At 34.9% G+C, this 24,121-nt stretch overlaps 1 protein-coding gene and 1 long non-coding RNA gene across 2 annotated transcripts in view; both read right to left on the reverse strand.

The window, feature by feature from the left end:
- The window catches only part of LOC128246094 (uncharacterized), a 30,186-nt gene extending 18,344 nt beyond the window's left edge, over positions 1–11,842 (reverse strand). Inside the window, exons 1-3 of the mRNA XM_052964299.1 lie at positions 11,803–11,842; positions 6,055–6,640; positions 3,517–3,675 (exon numbers count right to left, since the gene is read on the reverse strand). Coding sequence (XP_052820259.1) covers positions 3,517–3,675; positions 6,055–6,612 — 717 coding nt within the window. The 5' untranslated portion in view covers positions 6,613–6,640; positions 11,803–11,842. The remainder of the gene's footprint in view (positions 1–3,516; positions 3,676–6,054; positions 6,641–11,802) is intronic.
- A 4,793-nt stretch (positions 11,843–16,635) lies between these two features.
- Positions 16,636–18,298, reverse strand: LOC128203675 (uncharacterized). Its single transcript, XR_008256006.1, has 2 exons — positions 18,150–18,298; positions 16,636–17,498 (listed from the first exon to the last, which is right to left on the reverse strand). It is a non-coding gene; the product is annotated as an uncharacterized LOC128203675 (long non-coding RNA).
- Positions 18,299–24,121: the final 5,823 nt, after the last annotated feature.

Here is a 24,121-nt window from a genome sequence, read left to right on the forward strand (position 1 = left end):
CCTGATCCGCACAAAAGGTAGTCCACTCGATATAATTCCCAATCGCTCCTCTTACACAAGAGTACAGAAATATCTTTGCACGAGTTTATCGAATCTGATATAAAACAAGAGCTGTCACAGAGACAGCGCGCTCGACTATTCCGCCGCTTTTCAGTGTAAGGATTGAAAAGTTTTGGCGAAACATGCATGGATCACTGTTAGATTAGATTTCCATGCAATACATGATGTGCGGAGATATTAACATAAATGTGGTTACATGCAAAATTTTAACCAGAATTTTTAAGTGTAATAATAAAGGGCCATTATTTGCAAAACACAGTTATCTAACTTGATTATTCAATTAGGTTGGGTGGTTGAATACCATTGTATAAAGTCTCAATGCAATACATTAAGTAGTTGCTGAGATATTATCCTACGTCACATAGGATAATATCTCAGCAACTACTATGTGTGCTAAGGCCTAAAAAAATTGTTTGGTTAGGGTTACTATAAAAACGGTAGGGTCGGCGCCTATTCCGTAGGTAGGGTCGGGTAACCCGAACCAAATGTATTTTTTTTTAGGCCTAACAAGACCTTAACCAGAATTTCTAAGAAGCATAATAAAGGGGCACAAATTATATAATATGAAAGATAGAGTTATCTTACTTGATTAAATGAGAAGGTTAAATGGTTGGGAGCCTGTGTGTAAAGTTTCAATGCAATACATGATGTATTTGCTGAAGCATTGACTTAAAAGTGGTTACATGCAAAACCTTAACCAGAATTTCTATGTTGAATAAAAAGGGGCCATTATTTGAATTTAATTCAAACTAGAGTTATCTTACTTGGTTATTTATGTAGATTCGATGGTTGAGTACCATTTTATAAAGTCTCAATGCAATTCATCCAGTAGTTGCTGAGATATTAACCTATGTGTTCTTACATGCAAAACCTTAACCAGTATTTCTGAGTCGAATAATTAAGGGCAATTATTTGCATTAAATGCAAACTAGAGTTATCTAATTTCGTAAATTAAGTAGGTTGGATGGTTGAGTACCATTGTATCAAGTCTCAATGCAATACCTCAAGCAGTTGCTGAGATATTAACCTATTTGTGCTTGCACGCAAAACCTCAACCAGAATTTCTCAGTCAAATAAGAAAGGCCTATTATTTGCATTAAATGCAAACTAGAGTTATCTAACTTCATAAATTAAGTAGGTTGGATGGTTGAGTACCATTGTATCAAGTCTCAATGCAATACCTGAAGCAGTTGCTGAGATATTAACCAATGTGTGCTTGCACGCAAAACCTTAACCAGAATTTCTAAGTCAAATAATAAAGGCCTATTATTTGCACTAAATACAAACTAGAGTTATCTAACTTCATAAATTAAGTAGGTTGGATGGTTGAGTACCATTGTATCAAGTCTCAATGCAATACCTGAAGTAGTTGCTGAGATATTAACCTATGTGTGCTTGCACGCAAAACCTTAACCAGAATTTCTAAGTCAAATAATAAAGGCCTATTATTTGCACTAAATACAAACTAGAGTTATCTAACTTGGTTAATTGAGTAGGCTGGATGGTTGAGTACCATTGTATCAAGTCTCAATGCAATACCTCAAGTAGTTGCTGAGATATTAACCCATGTGTGCTTGCACGCAAAACCTTAACCAGAATTTCTAAGTCAAATAATAAAGGCCTATTATTGGCATTAAATGCAAAGTAGAGTTATCAAACTTGGTTAATTAAGTAGGTTGGATGGTCGAGTACCATTGTATAAAATCTCAATGCAATACCTGAAGTAGTTGCTGAGATATTAACCTATGCTTGCACGCAAAACCTTAACCAAGGGGTGACGCCGACGCTTGGGTGAGTAGTATAGCTCTCCTTATTCTTCGAATAGTCGAGCTAAAAAGGACACTTGCAATCATACCTTTTTTCAGCTGTTTCACGGCCTCGCACCCTCAAGTCGGTATGATAGTTTCGTTATGTCCTCTAGGATATGAGTTCATACCTGTTGAAGCACTTCTACAGTTTTTTGAGCTTAAGGTATGCTAGTTTAATTGTGTCCAATAACATAATAATTCCGGGTGCACACATGTGCAGAAGTTGGCAGTCAAGTCGTCTGCGCAGTTTCACCATGCATTATAAAATTATTTTTAATACTCATGCCAGAATTACACAAAAAATAGTACACACGTTATAATTTAAAAGTACTCTTCCAGCAAGTTACTATGTATTTCTACACGCGTTGACTGAATTTAATACAAACAAGTTGATACCTCTTATATTCTTCAAGATATGCCCCGGACAAAACTTTAAGCATGAAAATTAACAAAGGGCAATAACTTTAAAACTGAGAAAGCAAGAGTTACTGTTATTGTGCACTGCACTTGCCCTCAATGAGATATATCTAGCTATGAAGTTTCAAGTTGATACCTCTTATATTCTTCAAGATATGCCCCGGACAAAACTTTAAGCATGAAAATTAACAAAGGGTAATAACTTTAAAACTAAGAAAGCAAGAGTTACTGTTATTGTGCACTGCACTTGCCCTCAATGAGATCTATCTAGCTATGAAGTTTCCAGTTGATACCTCTTATATTCTTCAAGATATGCCCGGACAAAACTTTAAGCATGAAAATTAACAAAGGGCAATAATTTTAAAACTAAGAAAGCAAGAGTTACTGTTATTGTGCACTGCACTTGCCCTCCATGAAATCTATCTACATATGAAGTTTCAAGTTGATAACTCTTATATTCTACAAGATATGCCCCGGACAAAACTTTAAGCATGAAAAATAACAAAGGGCAATAACTCTAAAAATATGGAAGCAAGAGTAACAGTTCTTGTGCACTGCACTTGCCCTCAATTAGATCTATCTACATATGAAGTTTCAAGTTGATACCACTAATAGTTTAGGAGACATACCCCGGACAAGCGAAAATGGGACGCGGACGCCGCCGCCGACAAAAGTAACCCCTATATATGTCGTCTTTTCAGGCGACACAAAAAGTAAATGTTAACTCATACCCTTTCTCATACCTGTTCTGTGGCGTGTTGTGCCTTACATCGGTATCCTGGTTCAGCTGTGTCATCTATCGCATACAGTCAAACCTGTTTAATCTGTTCCATGGCATGTCATGCCTAGGGTATGCTAGTTAAGTTGTGTCATCTATCTTGTAAAGTCACCTGTTTAAACTATTCCACGGAGTGTGGTGCTATGGGCCGGTATGCTAGTTCAGTTGTGGTTTTTATCATGTAAAAGCATACCTATTTAATCTGTTTCATGGGATGTTGTGCCTTGAGTAGGAATACTAGTTCAGTTGTGTCATCTATCATGGAAAGCCATACCTTTTTGTTCTGTTCCACAGCGTTTCATACCTAGGGCCTCTATCATGGAAAGCCATACCTGCTTAATCTGTTTCGCGGCTTGTTGTGCCTTTGGCCAGTATGCTAGTTCAGTTTTGCCATCTCTCTTGTAAAGTCATACCTGTATAATCTGTTTAGTCCGCTATCATGTAAATTTGTACCTTCTTAAGCTGTTCCACAGCATGTTGTGCTTCGGGTCGGTTTGCTAGTTCAGTCTTATCCTCCAGCAGGGTGCGTAGCTTGAACAGGAAGTCCACTAGTTCTGTGTCCTTGACCCTCTGGTCATGGGAATGACGTACGCTTCGACCAATGTCCCGAACCTTAAATGTAATGTTTGAAATAAGTTTTGACTAACAGCTTGTAGTTGTGGTGAAGATGGCACAAAATGAAATGCATACTATCATGCAATATGTAGTAACTAAACTATATATGCACTTTAAGACTTCTTGGTTGTTTGGATTAGAGTAATGAATGTACAAAATAATCAGAGCAACTTCAAGTGAATACTGAAACATTCTACACTTATTATGAACATTCTTAAAAGCTGAACTCTCACAGATTGACCGTTTAGGCCACGTTTTTATGTTTTGTCTGGGAATGAGCCAATGTTTGCGTTAATGTCTGGAAACCAGTGATATAATGACAAGAGATGTTTGTCAAACATTATGCCCCCCCCCCCCCCCCCCCCCGAGCGCCATGTTGTCAGGATTATATGGACAATTGAATGAATTATGCATGGAACGAAATGACGGCTGATTTGTTGCTGTTTTAAGATTATGACCATTAAAGTGTGAAGATAAAGTGTGTTATGACCGTCATGACCTTTGACTCTATGAATTCAAAATCCAGAGTCATCAACTGGTCACCAGAAACCTAAATGTCAAGTTTAAGGGCCATGGTTGCAGGCATTGTCAAGTTATCACAAGACAAGTTTTTTTCGTTCAAGGTCACTGTGACCTTGACCTTTAACTGGATGACCCCTTAAATCATAAGGGGTCATCTTCAAGTCAGATGCAACTCCAAGTCAAGTTTGAAGGCCATGGGTTCAGGCATTGTTGAGTTATTACTCGGACAACCTTTTACCATTCAAGATCACTGTGACCTTGACCTTTGGCTCTATGAATCCTAAATCAATAAGGGTGATCTACTGGTCAGGCTTAACATCCATGTCAAGTTTAATGATCATAGGTTCAGGCATTGTTGAGATATCAGTGGGGGAAGATTTGCTTTTTTGCGTTAAAGGTTACTAAAGGTTACTGTGACATTGACCTTGGCCTGATGACCCCAAAAGTCGATAGGGGTCATCTACTGATCAGGCCCAACTTTCATGTCAAGTTTGATGACCATAGGTCCAAGAATTGTCGAGTTTGATTTCAAGGTCACTGTGACCTTGACCTTTGACCCTAAAATCAATAGGGGTCATCTACTGGTCAGGCCCAACCTCCATGTCAAGTTTGAGGGCCATGGGTGCAGGCATTGTTGAGTTATCACCTGGACAACCTTTTATCATTCAAGGTCACTGTGGCCTTGACCTTTGACCCAATGACTCCTAAAATTAATAGGGACAATCTTCTGGCCAGGGTCAACCTCCAAATCAAGTTTGAGGGCCATGTGTGCAGCCATTGTCAAGTTATCACTCGGATAACCTTTTACCATTCCAGGTCACTGTGACCTTGACCTTTGGCCCAATGACCCCTTAAATCAATAGGGACCATCTTCTGACCAGGCCCAACCTCCAAGTCAAGTTTGAGGGCCATGTGTGCAGGCATTGTCGAGTCATCACTCGGACAACCTTTTACCATTACAGGTCACTGTGACCTTGACCTTTGGCCAGATGACCCCAAAAAACCATAGGGGTCATCTCCTGGTCAGGCCAATTCTCCAAGTCATGTTTGAGGGCCATGGGTGCAGGCATTGTTGAGTTATCAATCGGACAACCTTTTACCATTCAAGGTCACTGTGACCTTGACCTTTGGCCCAATGACCCCCGAAAACAATAGGGGTCATCTACTGGTCAGGCCCAACCTCCAAGTCAAGTTTGAGGGCCATGGGTGCATGCATTGTTGAGTTATCACTCGAACAACCTTTTACCATTCAAGGTCACTGTGACCTTGACCTTTGACCCATTGAGCCCAAAAAATAATAGGGGTCAGCTACTGGTCATGCCCAACCTCCAAGTTAAGTTTGAGGGCCATGGGTGCAGGCATTGTTGAGTTATCACTCGGACAAGCTTTAAAATTATTTTACCATTAAAGGTCACTGTGACCTTGACCTTTGTCCTGATGATCCCCAAAATCAATAGGGGTCATCTTCTGGTCAGGCCCAACCTTCATGTGAAGTTTGATGACCATACGTCCAGGAATTGTTGAGTTATCACTCGGACAAGCTTTGGTCTACCGACCGACCGACCGACGGACATACAGACATGCCTGTGCAAAGCAATATACCCCTCTTCTTCGAAGGGGGGCATAATAATACAGTGAGATGTTGTATGGAAAAAAGCGTTAGTAAAAAATTAGTTTCCCGGCAGTTCTTAAGTAAGTTGTCTTATTTGACTAAATTAAATGTATTGATGTGCGAAATCAGCTGAATTTGAGATAAAAATATAATAAACGTCAAAACTGTCAATCTGTGAGTATGCAGCTTTAAAAAGTCAACGGAATCGTTTAATATGACCATAGTGTGATTAATATGTTTACCTCTGTTAATAAATTTTGCTGTGTCGCAACGTTAAACGACAGTTTGGTTTTGAAATCCTCGCAATTTATCATGACGCTGATCATTCCGTTAAAGTCACTGTCTTTGATGGAGGACACGGTCTTGTAGCCATCAGGAGGCAGGAAACACTTGCCTATCTCCCAGGGAATGGTGCTCCATTTGTCGGCATTTGTATTCTTCCATGATGGTCCCGAAAACCTGTGATGTTTGATTATTTCATCACGGACGCCTTCACAAATCCCATTTGGACAAGGAGCATACCGTTTTGGAGGACAGTTATGAAATCTACAGTTTCTAGTACTGGTGCATATCCCACGAGTTGGGCACATCAACACGTTTTCTGTGAAACAATGTGCACATGCTGCCCCGGATGGAAGACCCTTGGATGTTCTAACGGCGCTATAGATGTCCTGGTGAACGCATGTCAGTACATCCTCCAGAAAATCTTGTAATCCGTCCTTGGTGATGTTGAGGGCGAAGGCGGCCTTTACCCAGTTCTGGGCTTCCTTCTCCTTTAATAATTCTCTATATGAGGCCATTGTTTTGCCATTAGATCTTATTCAATACCTGGTAAAAGAAACAAGTCACTGAGTATTACTTACATTACAAAAGTCCCCTTAGGATTCTTAAACAAATTGAAATTACCAGCATTAAAATAAGAGCTGCACTATCACAAATTTACTGTTTGCCAACTTATTTATTATTGTCTAGGACTGAGCCATGTTTTTGCATAAATATCTGCAAACTAGTGGTATTAGACTGCTGACAAAAGATCAGATCGCAGATTTTCATATTTCCATCGAAAATTTATCTTTTTTGGCTAAAAGAGTTACTAACGGTTTAAGAAAAACACATTTTTTTAACTAAACTAAATCTGCAATCTGATTTTTGTCAGCAGTCGTATATCATTGGTTTCCATTCATTTTGATATAAATTGGGTCGTTCCAAGACAAAAACAATTTTTTTAAAGTTGTCAAAACGTTCAATCTGTGAGAGTGCATCTTTAAGAAAATGTTGAAATAGCCACCACATTTTTTCACGACGTAAATTATTTATTTTTTATTGGCCTGCATAATATCCCTATTGCCCTCTATCCACATATTACATTACATGAACCAAGTTTTAATACTTCATTATACAGGGCAAAGATCCAGTTAAGAGATAGAGGATATTTGTTTATTTCAGTGTAAGATCGTATTTTATTTCACGAGTGTCATAGAAAAACATATTTTCACAAGTGGCGAAGCCACGAGTGAAAATGTAGTTTTTTTTATGATCACGAGTGAAATTAAAAACGATCTTACACTGAAATATACAAATTTTCTGTTTCTTTTATGCTTATTTTCGGAGTTTTATTTGTTTTTTATTTATTTCTGAATTACCCCCTTTTTTGAAAAGGGTGGGCTTTACGCCATTACCCGTGGGGCACCCCTCATGCATAATTATAGCTGTCAACATTTCTACTTTCGGTTTGCTGAGAAATAGTTCTCTGCTATTCATTCTTAATATTCGCTCGTTTTTTTATTGCAAAGGTTTATGAACAGTAAACAATGAAGTATTATTAGTGCACATATGTTCCAAAAAATAATGAAAAACACTTTTTATTTTAAGATGGGCATGAATACATAACCAAATTACTACGCCGCTATTTAAGGAATGACGTCACCATTACGTCATATGTACTTCCGTTGTGTGGAAAATTCTCAATAAAAAAAAAAAAAGTTGTTATGATTGATAGACATGTTTTCACATGCTCAATACACTGTAAATCAAAACTGTCATTATTCCTGAAACTTTTATACCTTAAGTATGATATATATTCTTGCTTGATTTATCATTTAGAGTAGGGATTAAAGCATAAACCGCTGCCCTATAGTTGAAAGGTCATTTTGGAAGATCTGTCATGGCGGACGGTGCAATTTTTAGAGTTTGTTTTTCAAGTGGAGTGATTTTTCTTAGGAATAACTTGACCCCCCTTTTTATTGGCTTAAAAGGTAATTTAAAGTTTGTACTTTAAGAATATATGTGGTTATCATAGCCTGCATTCGCTCGAAATGCCTTTAAATGTTGTCTAAAAATTATAATTTTACATTGAATTATATAGGGAATAACAATGGTGGTGTGTAACCTTTAAAGAATGAAAATTTGGAAGGTCAAATGTGTTAGCAAAACAAATGTGGACACTCAACCATTTTAACCATTCTTCTTAGTTTTAAGACCGCATGTACGCGTGTTTTTATAGTAAGTTAATATTCAGTCATCTTACTGTCAGAGACCAGTCTGTTTCGCTTTAAATAAAAGGTTTGTTTTCCAGATAAAGAGTAAATGCCAAGCTAGTTTGTTGACACATTTTGAGGTGTGGGTGGGGTAAAAAAATCTCGGATCTATCTGTAAATTGTTGTGTGAATTCTCCAGGAAGCTCATTTTACGTACTAGAACGGTTAACAGTTCAAAATACATTTGAACGATGATATAAAATTTTATTTATGTTCGAACAGTTGTTTTTGTCTGTAATTTGTTTGGTATGAAAGCAAATGTTCGAACATTCAGCTTCAAAGATCAGTAAAATGTTTGATAAACGGGATAACCGTTTTAAATGGTAAGTTGTTAATTTTCAATTATATAATTATTTAAATTTATAAAACATTTCTTTATTATTTTTTTTTAACATTTTTTACTGAAGTCCAGTGTTCTGTTTTGATCAAGGCAAGTAATTTAAAAGTAGTTCGGAAAGTTGATATTTTCACTCATAATTTTGCAGTGAAAATATCAAATTGATATTTTCACTGTTGTTATTTCACTGTTAAAACCCCATATTTCATCGTAAAGCATGAAAGAAATTGGTGTATTCACTGCTATACCAGCCAAATGTATCATAGGTGCTATACACAGCAGCTTTTATAATTTTTGGATAACATTTTTGCTGTTATTATAGGACCCTTATAAATTGTAGTAAATTGATTCTTTATGTTGCCATGGCAACCAATAAAATAAAATGATGTGCATGATATTCGGACGGACATCCCCTACGGTGAAATCGGTAGGGGGTTAAAATTATTACATATTATACAGCATAAAAGTATTCAAGTAATAACCATTGTAATGGTTCATGGTTATTACTTCTTTTTACCAAAATAATCAATTTAATGCGATGCAGTCGCATAACTCTTTATTTTGGTAAATACATAGAGGATATTTGTTTATTTCAGTGTAAGATCGTATTTTATTTCACGAGTGTCATAGAAAAACATATTTTCACAAGTGGCGAAGCCACGAGTGAAAATGTAGTTTTTTTATGATCACGAGTGAAATTAAATACGATCTTACACTGAAATAAACAAATTTTCTGTTTCTTTTATGCTTATTTTCGGAGTTTTATTTGTTTTTTATTTATTTCTGAATTACCCCCTTTTTTGAAAAGGGTGGGCTTTACGCCGCTACCCGTAGGGCGCCCCTCATGCATAATTATAGCTGTCAACTTTTTTACTTTCGGTTTGCTGAGAAATAGTTCTCTGCTATTCATTCTTATAGCTTAATATTCGCTCGTTTTTTTTTTGCAAAGCTTTATGAACAGTAAAAAATGATGTATTATTAGTGCACAAATGTTCCAAAAAATAATGAAAACACTTTTTATTTTAACCAAATTACTACGCCGCTATTTATAGAATGAAAATTTGGAAGGTCAAATGTGTTAGCAAAACAAATGTGGATACTCAACCATTTTAACCATTCTTCTTAGTTTTAAGACTGCATATACGCGTGTTTTTATAGTAAGTTAATATACAGTCATCTTACTGTCAGAGACCAGTCTGTTTCGCTTTAAAATGTTTGTTTTCCAGAAGAGTAAATGCCACGCTAGTTTGTTGACACATTTTGAGATGTGGGTGGGGTAAAAATTATCGGATCTATCTGTAAATTGTTGTGTGAATTCTCCAGGAAGCTCATTTTACGTACTACACCGGTTAACAGTTCAAAATACATTTGGTCGATGCTATAAAATTTTATTTATGTTCGAACAGTTGTTTTTGTCTGTAATTTGTTTGGAATGAAAGCAAATGTTCTAACATTCAGCTTCAAAGATCAGTAAAATGTTTGATAAACGGGATAACCGGTAATAAACGGTAAGTTGTTAATTTCCAATTATATATTTATTTAAATTTATAAAATATTTCTTTATTTATTTTTAACCTTTTTTGACATAATTTACTGAAGTCCAGTGTTCTGTTTTGACCAAGGCAAGTACATGTAACAACAAAGGATTTTAAAAGTAGTTCTGAAAATTGATATTTTCACTCCTTATTTTGCAGTGAAAATATCAAATTGATATTTTCACTGTTGTTATTTCACTGTTAAAACCCCATATTTCATCGTAAAGCATGAAAGAAATACTGACATAACCCTTAAAGCTGCACTCTCACAGATTTACCAATTTTACAACATTTACCAATTTTACAACATTTTCTTTTGTCCTGGAAACCGCATTTTTTGCGTGAATATCTGCAAACCAATGATATAAGAACGCTGACAAAAAATTGGATCGTAGATTTTTATATTTCCGCTCGAAAACATTAGTTTTATGGTTAAAACCATTACTTATGGTTTAAGAAAAATGCATTAAAAATCATTTTTTGAACTTAAATATAAAATTCTATGATCTAATTTTTTGTCAGCAGTCTTATATACCTGGTTTTTATGCATTTTCGCAAATATTGGCTCATTTCAAGACAACGAATAAAAAAGTTGACAAAACGTTCAATCTGTGAGAGTGCAGCTTTAAAACAGCTTAGTATTCGAGAGAATATTTTGTCTACTGGTTCAGCTACTATAACAGCTGACTGCTAATTTTCTTAAGTGAATGTACTGCAGATTTAAAAAAAAAATACTGTATAATTTCGACCTCCAATCGCAGGTTCGATGAGTCAGAGTATATATAAATTTATTTTAGCTCGATTGTGACGAAAGTTAAGCTTATAGAATCACTCCCGGGTCCGTTTCCTGGGCAGAAACCAGTACTGTGTCCATTTTGAGAGGCCATGAAAAAGTATCCCTGGTGGGGATTGAATCCCTTGGATGAGAGGCGGGCACCTAAACCACTAGACCACTCTCACCCTGATGGGGATCAAACCCAAAACCTCATGGATGAGAGGCGGACACCTATACCACTAGACAACTCTCACCCCTGAACGTCGTCCAGGCTAACCATCATTAAAAAAAAAAGCCTGGACGGCATTTTAGAATGACTATTGTTAGCCCAAGCCTTTTTCCCTTTAATAACTTATCTATTATTTTCCCCCTCTTAACCAGTATGTTTATACATATGTAATTGTTTATTTGGAGGTCATAATGGGATAATGACTTTCAAGGTTTGAGCAGTATACATACACGTAAAACGAAAGCAGTTAGAGCGTTATAAACAGGTCTAACAGGTAGTCCACTAGTTCTGGATTCCATAACTTTAATGTTGATAAAAAAAATTTGATGTTTACAACGCATCCAAAAAGGTAATATATAACGTGTTCGCTGAAGTTCTTTAGCTAGTAGTCCACCTAAATCGCTCATTATTGTAGCTAGTCTAACAGGATCATGAAATTATACGTCAAATGAAACATGATTTTCAAATATTAAACTCAATTAATATGGTTTTTCATTCCTTGATGTCTCTGATTACACACATAATGTGATGCTGATCTGAAAAGTTGTTGAATTGTGTTAAAAAAATCAAAACTCACATTCACGGCCGCCATTAAGAAGTCGCTATTTGCACACTGTCTACACACCAAACAAGCGGTTACTACGGTATGACTAAAATACGAAAATAACCTATTTTCGCGAAAATAGCTTTTTTGACCAAAATACGAAAATAAGGTTATTTTTGATGAAAATAAAGTTATTTCCGCGAAAATAAGATTTTGAAAGAAATATGAAATTACAGTTAGTTTTGGCGAAAATAACATTTTTGACCAAAATATAGTAAGTTTTGGGCAAAAATAAGGTCATTTTCGCGATAATAAGATTTTGAAAGAAATATGAAAATAGAGTTAGTTCTGGCGAAAATAACATTTTTGACCAAAATATGGTAAGTTTTTGGCAAAAATAAAGTTATTTTCGCGAAAATAAGATTTTGAAAGAAATATGAAAAAAGGTTTTGGCGAAAATAACATTTTTGACCAAAATATGGTAAGTTTTGGGCAAAAATAAGGTTATTTTCGCGAAAATAAGATTTTGAAAGAAATATGAAAATTGAGTTAGTTTTGGCGAAAATAACATTTTTGACCAAAATATGGTAAGTTTTGGTCAAAAATAGTTATTTTCGCGAAAATAAGATTTTGAAAGAAATATGAAAATATAGTTAGTTTTGGCGAAAATAACATTTTTTTACAATAATGTATTTAGCTTTTACTAAAATCAAGTTATTTTTGCGAAAATCAGATTTTAATAAAAATCTAAAAGTACGGTTAGTTTTGGTGAAAATAACATTTTTGACAATTATGTGGTAAGTTTTTGGCAAAAATAAAGTTCTTTTCGCGAAAATAAGATTTAAAAAAAAAATGGGAAAAATACCTTCTTCTGTTGCCGTAAATGACAATTTTTAATCCAAAATATTAAAACACTTTTATTCGGTCTACATAACACATATGACCGGTGCATTAGTGTTTCGAAACAATTGTGTTTTTAAGAAAATTGAACAATGATTATTGATAGTATTTTGACATGTTTCTGTTGATCACACCTCCTTTCGAAATGTGCAACATAAAAGCGGTTATACACACTTGTTTGTCATTAAGCGGATTAAGTTAATGACAATGACCCATAATTATAGACCGTTATTGCTACTGCAGCAGGTACACGATAAAACTAAAGGGAACCATCAAAGATATGTCCTTGCCTTCTTGTTTTTGAAGATGAATACCTGATACAAAATATTGGGTTGAATAAAGCATCCTTTAATAACTAAGCTTTCAGTGCTTTGATTTTTATGAAGATTTTGCTAATTCATGTTATCTTTAAAACCGTATTTGGCGAACACGTTTTGGCTGACTCCGAGTGTTTTGGCATGTGACTTCGTTTTCTTCAAATTTTTGTACATTTTCAAATCATTTAGAAGGAGAGATTAGCAAATACAAGTCGCTTTTATTTTTAATAATCACTTATGTTTTTCTTTAATTGTTCCCAGTTTTAGTACAATGATGCTTTTTATTCTTGATAAACATACCGAGTTTGTAGAGTTTTGGGCTGTTCTATGTTTCTTGTTTGTGATTTTGTGTTCTATGTCTTTGGCGTTTGCCCAGTGCCACTAAACCGGGTTTATGTTTAAACTTTTACTACTGAGCTTGTTTCTGTTGCTTTTTGCATAAATATTAATGGGGATGCCGACATGTTCAAAATGTTATTCTCGCCCAAACTAACCCTATTTTCAGATTTTTACCCAAACAATCACCCCCCAAAAAATTATTTTATCCAAAAACTAACTACATTTTTGTCAAAAATGGTATATTCGCCAAAACTTACAATATTTTTATCAAAATCTTATTTTCGCGAAAATAACTTTATTTCAGCCCAAACTAAGTACATATATATTTTCAAAAAATGTTATTATCGCCAAAACTTTCCAGATTTTTACCAAAATCTTATTTTCGCGAAAATACCTTATGTTAGCCATAAAGTAACTACATGTTTGTCAAAGATGTTATTTTCGCCAAAACTAACCCTATTTTTAGATTTTTACCAAAACTTATTTCCGCGAAAATAACTTTATTTTATCCAAAAACTAACTACATTTTTGTCAAAAATGGTATTTTCGCCAAAACTTACAATATTTTTATCAAAATCTTATTTTCGCGAAAATATCTTTATTTCAGCCCAAACTAAGTACATATATATTTTCAAAAAAATGTTATTATCGCCAAAACTTTCCAGATTTTTACCAAAATCTTATTTTCGCGAAATTACCTTATGTTAGCCATAAAGTAACTACATGTTTGTCAAAGATGTTATTTTCGCCAAAACTAACCCTATTTTTAGATTTTTACCAAAACTTATTTCCGCGAAAATAACTTTATTTTATCCAAAAACTAACTACATTTTTGTCAAAAATGGTATTTTCGCCAAAACTTACAATATTTTTATCAAAATCTTATTTTCGCGAAAATAACTTTATTTCAGCCCAAACTAAGTACATATATATATTTTCAAAAAAATGTTAATATCGCCAAAACTTTCCAGATTTTTACCAAAATCTTATTTTCGCGAAAATACCTTATGTTAGCCATAAAGTAACTACATGTTTGTCAAAGATGTTATTTTCGCCAAAACTAACCCTATTTTTAGATTTTTACCAAAACTTATTTCCGCGAAAATAACTTTATTTTATCCAAAAACTAACTACATTTTTTTCCGAAATGTTATTTTCGCCAAAACTTACCCTATTTTCAGAGAAACAAAAAAAAAACACAAAAAAAAACAAATATATATTTTATCCCAAAACTAACTAAATTCTTGTCAAAAATGTTATTTTCGTGAAAATTACTTATTTTCATCAAAAATAACCTTATTTTCGTATTTTAGTCAAAAAAGCTATTTTCGTATTTTAGTCATACCCCCACAATCGTAACAACTCGGCCATCTCCGGCAAGCTTTGAGATAGACCTCGTAAATAGTAGTAAGGATATACGAAAGTGCGATGCGGCTGCCGGCGATTAACACCGTTTTCAATCCGCGTAAAGAAGGCCCATTGTAACAACACGGAAATGGATTGTGTTAGATTAAATGTGCTTGTTTAAGAGAAATATTAATTGTAACCTCAAAGAATGTTCGTTTTATGAATATTTAGATGTTTCCTTATAGTTGAAGAACTCTATTTCCTCTATAAAAATCGTGAGCACACAGAAAATGTACTTGACAGTCATTGAAATGATCATACGGTTCATGGCATGCATGAATCATTACATCGGATTATTTAAATGCATGCATGGACTAAATGTCAACATTTTCTCAACAGTTATAGGAATACCCTATGAAATGTAAGTTTTAAGTCATACTTTGCCGTGTTATTTTTCACACCATGCCTTGCCATTAAAACAACATTACTATTCTGTAAAATCATTGATCGCCTTGTGCAGAGTTTTGTGGGTTGTGATAGGATGGGTGTGAGCTTGGCACCCAGTCAGCTTTACCAGCTGAAATCTATGCATGCCTTTACTTCAGCATTGTTGGGTTTGGGCTGCAGATTTTTTTTGTGTAAACAGTTCTGTGGGGTTGGGGTGGGGCGGTGACTATCCACGCAGTAAGCTCAATTGTTAGAGTACCAGTACAACTTTCATGTGGATATGCACCAGACAATTGTAACCACGACCCCCCCCCCCCCCCCAGGTCTGGGGAATAGTGGGGACTTTGACTTTCAGTACAGCCAACCCCGGCTAAAATCCCCACCCTGCGCGGACAATCCAATGGCAAAGTCCCTGCCAAATGCCCCCCCACCCCAGGGACTCTAGGTAAGGTCCATTCCCCTCTATATTTTTTCAGTTATTAAGCGAAGATAAAACCACCACATTCACCCAGCACTGCAGGGCCACCTGATAGGTAAAAACACGGCCCATTTCCCCGGCTTAACCCCAGTATTCCCCCGGACCTGGGGTGGGGGAGTTACAATTGACTGGTGCATTAAGTTGACAGAACTTGTCTTAAATTTGTATTTGTTCAAGGCAGATCATGCTTCACTTTACCTCCTAAGCTGTGGATAAAACCCACTCATTAGAAGTTTCCTTACACATTATATTTGTCTTAATCTATAATTATTAGTCTCAATATCTTTGAGTAAATTGTCATTTTTTATTAAAAACAACAACACCAAAAGAGTAACTGTTAAGATACTCAACTGATTTTTTTTTTTTTGTAAGTAAAAGCCTTAAACAAATATTAAGCCAGGTTACTAAGCTTTTCAGCAATGTATACCAGACTTTTTTCAATAATACTTAATCTATTTTGAATAATTAGCCTTTAGATCACTCTTCACCAAATGACTCTTTTTAATATGTCCAACTCCATAAAATGCAAACAAGAATAATTACAGTTTGGATCAACACGTCTCTTAAAATTTATTTTTAATATTAGTCAAGTAATAACAGAGCCATATGTATGCAATCCAATGTAAAATTAATGATAAATTAGGTTTTGCTCCCATTTTTACTTTCATTTCTGTGCCAAGTCCTTTTAAGTGCATTGAGTCTTTTGGGAGACTTCACAATATTTCTGGCGTTTAATCCCCATATATGGCTTTAAGTTGCCATACAAATTTAACTCTTCATTTTAAAAAATACTGTATGTCTCCACTTTAACCATAAACACACAATGAGAGGAGAATTATAGATCTTTCTTTGCATTTTATTTGTCTAAATGTATAACCCGTCTCTTTAGCAATATCCTTCTGCCTCTTTGAGTACTTGCCTTGACAGTTTGATTTTTATTACATTGTTTTATTTGTACACAACAATGATGATGATGATGATGACACTATGCTATGCTAAAACCTCAACACATTTTCTTCAAACAAAAAAGGACAGTCATTCAAAATAACTTTTATTACATCATTTGAGAAAATAAACTCATACAATCAACGAAATAAACATGCATCTGTAAAATCACAAGTCATGTTATGTGTTCGTTAAATTTAACTGAATAAAGAAAATAAATATTGGTTGCAGTAAGCAAAGCGCATCACTTCTAATAAACATTCCAACAGACTGAAAAATAAATCAACACAAATGGAAAAACTGTTTGCAAGTCAGGTAGTATCTTATTTTATGCCTTATCAGATTGCTATGCAAGCTGGAAGCTTACAAAATCACTCTTAAGTCTGTTGCCTAAGTAGAAACAAGTATGGACATCCTTTCCTGAGGTCAAGAGAAAGTATCTTGGAGGTCTTGAACTCACAACCTTGAATTTGAGGCTTATCCTCTAGACCACTTTCACCTTTTCACATTTTAAAGAGCCCAGTTTACAATATGGCATTTGCAAGGATGTGCCCTATTAACGGATTTTCTGAAGTCTTAAAAATTGAACTGAACAAAATAGTTCTCCTTTATTTGGTCTGCCGATGCCATCTGTTTCTGTTTTTGTAGTTATCTTCCCTCCATAATATAGGAAAACCACTTTAAGCGTAGATAAATCCTTTACCATATTACCCTTTTAAAATATATGTTAGGATTTATTTAATAATCACGGACCAACAGATGACTTTTATCTTCAACTTCACATCAGTATGTAAGTCATCAAATATTTGAGATGACAAGATGTTCCACTGAACGCTTTGTTTCCATCTTGCACTCATTTTTCCAAGGTAGGCGTTGCAGTTGTGTTAGATGATTTCCATGCATTGCAGGTCAATCCTCATACAATGGCATTTTTGATTACATTCGGATTCCAGTGCCTGAAATAGAAAACAGGAAATACAACAATAATAGGAATTATATTTTCAGATCAATTATTTTAAAAGCCTGTACAACAACAGAAAAGTATTCACAAAACATTAAGTGCAACACCAATTTAAAGCTGCATCTTTACTGTTCTGTCACCTTTTTTATTTTTATCTTTAAACGAGCCAATTGGCAATTATTGTGCAAATGTATGGAAACCAGTGATATTAGACTGCTGACATAATATCAGATCACAGTCTTTCATATACAAGTTTGAAAATTTGGTAAAAATTCCTCCAACTAGTCATATAAGGGCACACATAATAGAACAGATTTCAATTGTTTGGAAAATATTTTTTTGCTATTGCTTTAAGCCATATAATTAATTATATGTGTAAATTTAATTTAATTACTCCTTTGGGCTTTTGAAGAACGACCAAGAAGAACTGTCAATCTGTGAGAGAGCAGCTTTTAGCTCTGGACTACTAGTAAATAAAAAATATGAAATGAAATTCATGTTTAAATTCATCTACAATGTTGATATTTTAATACTGTCAATCCTTGTTGGTTAGTTGTACAAACATGCAGGTACTTTTGGGCTTAAACCCATAGGATACTTGACTGTTAAATTATTGTCCGAATTTCGAAAATAGTACAACCATTACCTCATCTGCCTTTTTTCATTAGAAGAAGCCGGGAATCAGAGTCAGCTGCACCCCTGGTACCATACTCTTTTCTGAAAATGACAATAAGATTAAAATTTAAATGTCTGCATTTCATTGGCACAGTAAAAATGTCAGCATTTTTCAATGTTTCTGCATCACCACCACTGGTGGATATCATAAAATTTAGTCTTGAAAGAAATGTGTGCTGGTTTATGCGTTCAAACTCATTTTGTTAAACCAAAAGAATGAAGATCTAATTTATTTAGAGAACTATATTAGTGAACAGGGCGGAGGCATTCAATTGTGCCATTACATTAAATTGTTCGATACCAACACTCACGGACATATAAACCATACATCCTTGGTTAAAAGAATGTAAATTTAAAATTATAAAAAATTAAAGTTAATGATATGAAATGTATGAGATAAATACACTGAGAAAAAAAGTCTAACCTATTATCGATCTAATAAAGTCAGATTCAGACTTATTTGTTATTACAAATAGAGTATTTGTTTTCTTAATTTTTGCCACTGATCACTGGAGCTTCAAAATTGTTATTTACTATATTAGAATCTGTCAAATGAAAGAAGACTTTACCCCACCCACTAAAAATTAATGACATTTCCAATTAGTTTCTCATTAGGGCTCTTTTAAAACTATTTATATATTTTATTAAAATACAATAAGTATAAAAATAACACTTACACACAAATAAGTGGTAAAAATTCGCTCCTCATTCTGTCTTTGGACTAACATATCTCTTGGTTGTTTGAACATCTTCTTGGTCGGCCATGATGGACTATTTTCTTACGACCCGTATTATATCCGAGGCCATATCTTGATACGGGTCACGGACACTACGGACCATGGACATTACGGACCATGGACATTACGGACCAGACATTACGGACCAGATTTAGGGACACTACGGACCAGATTTAGGGACATTACGGACCAGATTTAGAAATTTACGGACCATGATTTATATTGTTTTTAAACATTTGTTTTTTTAATTATTCACTCATTGGTCTGAAATTTGTTAATAAATACTTGAATATTAGTGCTCAGTATGACAATTATCTTTAATGTAACTGAAAAATCCCATGAAATTCCAATGTTAAACATCAATGTATTTTAAATAAAGTGTAATGTTAATTCGAATAATAATGAATAATAATGAACGTAATATGTGTTTATCTTATAATTGTAAATGTGAATATTAATATTTTCATATGTGATCGATTGCTTTCTGAAATAAACTTTGAATAGTCATATTTGTTTGTTTTCCGTTTCATCTGATTTAATTGAAAGTGCGCCGTTACAATGGGTTTTCACACTTTTATGATTGCCAATTAAAGGTTGTCATTGTAATGTTTGTTTCTTTTGTAATATACCGCCGATAATTACGGGTACAATTATAATTAATTAAGGCAACAGAAATTGCCAGTTTTAAAAATCAGTTTGCAAGAATTGCAACAAACACACATCGACCACCCGACCACATCATGCGACTGCCAACAACAGACAGTGTTCTTGAGGGTAGCCAGATGTCCGCAGCCGCCAGTATCACCCACGTGTTCTTATATGTGCTCGATTTAATTTGGTAAATAAACTGTTTTGGAACATATATCTTCTGTTGCTTTTAACTGATTTAACTGCCGATCTATTCGAACTTCACGCGATTTTTCACAGTTTTATGGAAGATATAACGTCATACTGAGCACTCATATTCAAGTATTTATTAACAAATTAAAAACTAATGAGTGAATAATTAAAAAAAATGTGTTTAAATCATGGTCCGTAAGTTTCTAAATCTGGTCCGTAAATTTCTAAATCTGGTCCGTAATGTCCCTAAATCTGGTCCGTAATGTCCCTAAATCTGGTCCGTAGTGTCTGGTCCGTAATGTCCATGGTCCGTAGTGTCCGTAATTCCTTGATACTAGCCGAGGAGTTCCGATTGATACCCCCAAACAAATAGGCCGGTCCCTAGACTTACCGAAATACGATTATTTACCGAAAGACGGATAAAATTACCGAAAGACGCATGAAAGTTACCGAAAGACGCCTCCTAATGCATTTATTTTATTGTTTTTATATTAATATTATACAAATACATTACCAAACCAAATAGGCTCCTCCCTATGACCTCTGAAACTTTCAAGATGGCGGCGCCCATGTTGTTCCACTCCGATGAAGAGGCGAATGCGGCAACAAACGCGTTAGAAGTTGAAGATGGAGTGTCGTTTGTCGTTCGTAAAAGCAAGTTTACAGAAATTTCACGTAAGTGTCCTGGTAATTTATAAAATTTATTGTTGTAGAGTTAGATATGCAACATATTAAAATTAGTAACATGTTTTCGCGATCAAAATCAACGTGATTTGTTAGTTTGTTAGCAACCCTGAATAATACTGGACTGGGTCATATAATATATGACCCAGTCCAGTATTATATATATATGATATAAATATGATATATTGGCATTCTTATCATACTGTAGAATTAAATGTGTCAGACTTATTGCATTCTATGCACAATTAAAGTTAGCTAAAGAACTTCAGCGAATACGTTATATATTACCTTTTTGGATGTGTTCGCTGAAGAGAACGCCGTATCCAAACCCTACCAGAATTCGTGACATTTTTATGTCACGCTGTTATTTCACTTGTATGCATTGTACAGACAAAATAGCTCTATCCTTAGGTTAATGAAGTAAAATGTAGTTCACAAACTCATTTTCAAAACCAAAAAACGCTTTTAAGATAGATGATTTAGCATTTTAATAAATCCTATTACAAGCATTCCTTATCTAGGTCATAATTGTGTTCAAATTTAATCACGTGACACCAAGATTTTCAGAAAATACCCATGTGACCTAGTGTTTATTTTGCTGTTATTTTTTCTATTTCGAATAATTAATAAATAACTAATAACAAATTTGGAATAAATAAATTGTTTTTACTTATCAAAGGGTATTTACAGCCTTACTGCAATTGGATTCAACAAAATGAACAATGTGAATCTGATTCTATAAATAGAATCCATCGACGTCATCATGGTCATGTGATTGCATTGCATCATCACACTCAATTGATTCTGGTTGACTTTACTATGGGGGTTACGCCATAACTTTAATGTGTTGTAAACATCAAAAAAATAAATATCAACATTAAAGTTATGGAAGCCAGAACTAAATAAGTGGTAATGAAATTACACTGTCAGTGGTGGTTTACTGTCGAAGAGACAGATGGCTGAACTCTCGTGTTTGACCATAGTCATACCTCTGTTTACAGTGTCATACCTCTGTTTGTTGTCTTAAAGCCTTTGTTGGAGCAATGTGAACAGACAAAGTTAACCCCTAAGCTACCCTGGTTCTTAAATGCGAACCAGTGTATAGCCATGTCACATGGGTTCGCATTTAGGTCCCTCCCAGGAGACAATTAGTATGTTTTTAGTGGGTGGTGTGGAATCCAACTTGCCACCCCTTGATTGACAGTCAAATGAGTTACCACTAGACTATAGATCAGCCACTGTTTTTGAACATCATTTACTTTAGTAGGAGTTGAATATGCAATAATGCTGGGGAATGCAGGGAGGAAAATTATGAAAAGCCGCTGATATGCCCACATTTGCATTGATAAAATTGCTGTTCACAACATATATAGAGAATACTAGGTTAGTGCCTTGGATGGAGAAAGTTAATCTCCATCCACGGCACTAACCTACTATTCTATTTATCCTGTTACTTTGTTTATTAAACACGATAAATCACCTTTAACCGGTACCTGTTTTTCCCCATTGACATAGCCAGACATAGCCAGAATATACATGCAGTGTTTAAATATGCCCAAACAAAATAGTTCTTATCACTGTTTATAAACTTAGAACAACATGGATGGATTGGATATAGTGAAATCATAGGCATTTTTTTTTATCAATTTAAAAGAGAACACGTAAACATAAAACATGCAACAAACAATAAACAAGTTTATCTAATCTCTTTACAATTATTCCGCAAGTCACTGGTCACGGCTGTAAAGAGTGTGTAAACAATCGCCTCGTGGAATAAAATGGAACTATAAATGTTGATATTAAAGTACTGGATGTTTAAAACTGCTCCGGCGAACAGAGAATTCATGTGTGTGTTAAGCGAGATGTTGTCATAAACGACAGAAATGGAATTAACGGTCGTTGAAGAAGGCGGCTGCACATTTTCCAGCATTTGTGGGAGGTGTGGGTGGTGTAAGTAAAGAATTCCTTGACGATTTTCTTTGTCAATGTCATTGCCAAGCTGACTGACAGAACTTTCTGGACCAGCGATTGTGGATGTGGGTTGTTGGCCGACTTTGGATAATCTTCTTGAGCATTGTTTGTGTTTTTTCCTCAGACATTTCAGATAAATTCATTACAGATTGAATGATTTTATGGCCACTGATTTATTGAAATAACGCCAAAAAACATATCTGTAGCTTAGTTTTTTAATTTCTGATGTTGATTCCATCTGGGAGAACAGTTCTTGTCAGCAGTACAACATTGGCAAAGTTGGCCCATATGTTCTGACTGTAGAATCTGTCAAATTCCTCCAGACAACCCTCTCCGATGAAGTAGGTTTACTGATTACTGTTTACTGATACTTTAATATGTTTCATAAAGCTTATATGGCATAGCATTCATTTGACCATGCAGTGAGTTTGCTTTCACTCTTCAAAACAATCTTTCAAGCTTGTAAATCATGAAAAAAAATGGAAACTGCATAAGATATTTTTATGCCCCCGAAGGTGGGTGTATCAAAATCACACTGTGCGTTTGTCTGTCCGTGTGTCCAGCTTAATAACTCCTGTCAGGACTGTAACTTCCCTTGTATGGACAGGGTGGCATGCAAGACCCGTGTCCCTACCTCTAAGGTCAAGGTCACACTAAGATCATGGAATGCTGCATAATAAGGACATAGAGTATAGGTTGTCGTGTCTGGGCTGTTACCTTCTCTCATCTCTTGTATGGACAGATTTTAAAACAACCTGCCACATGTGTTCGACATACCACAAAACATGTCACGTGCAAGACCTACCTCTAAGGTGAAAGATACACTTAGTGTTTATTCACAACGGAATGCTGAATATAAGGACATAAGAATGTATGTTGTCAGGTAGTGGTGGTATGTTCAGAGGCAATTTAAAATAACTTGCCATATGTATTTGTTTGACCTTTAACTGTTCATGTACTGACCTTGTTCATATGTCCATGTCACATTCGGGGGCATTCGTCACATACTGTGACAGCTCTTGTTTATTAACCAGGTTTTCACATAGTGAAACCTGGTTATTAGAATTACAAACGTTGTTGTTTGGGCGGCCGGGCAGCGTCAAACTTACTTAAGAAACTGAATAACTTTAGTAAAGGTTGACATATCTTGACCAAACTTGGTCTATAAAACGAGTTTATGGGTACCTTTCATGGGATTGCGTTTGGGGTCCCTAGGGTCAAGGTCACTGTTACTAAAAATAGAAAAACAGTTGAAACTGAATAACTTTAGTTAGGGTTGACATATCTTGACTAAACTTGGTCTATAGGAAGAGTTTATGGAGACCTTTTTGTGGGATTGCGTTTGGGGTCCCTAGTTATTTATGCGAAGAGTATTTTATCTGTTAACTGTATTTTAGTCAATTAGTATTAATGTTTAAGGGATAGTAGCTCAGACAATTATAACCAAGTTGAAACTAATTATGCAACTTCCTAGATCTTTGTGATTTTACTAATTATTTTCAGACTAATGTAAATCTACATGGCATTTATAAGTATCACATCATGTATAATTTTGTCAAGTAATTATTAATATGAAGTAGTATATACTTTCTGTACAATAAGATACCAACATGATGGTCCATAGTTCATTGTTGAACTTTTTGAATTAATAATTCACAACACCTTATCAAGAAATTAAATTATAATTTCTTTCAATTGGTATTTTTGGAAA

Source organism: Mya arenaria, chromosome 9 (assembly GCF_026914265.1).
Source record: "Mya arenaria isolate MELC-2E11 chromosome 9, ASM2691426v1".
Classification (NCBI taxonomy): Eukaryota; Metazoa; Mollusca; class Bivalvia; order Myida; family Myidae; genus Mya; species Mya arenaria.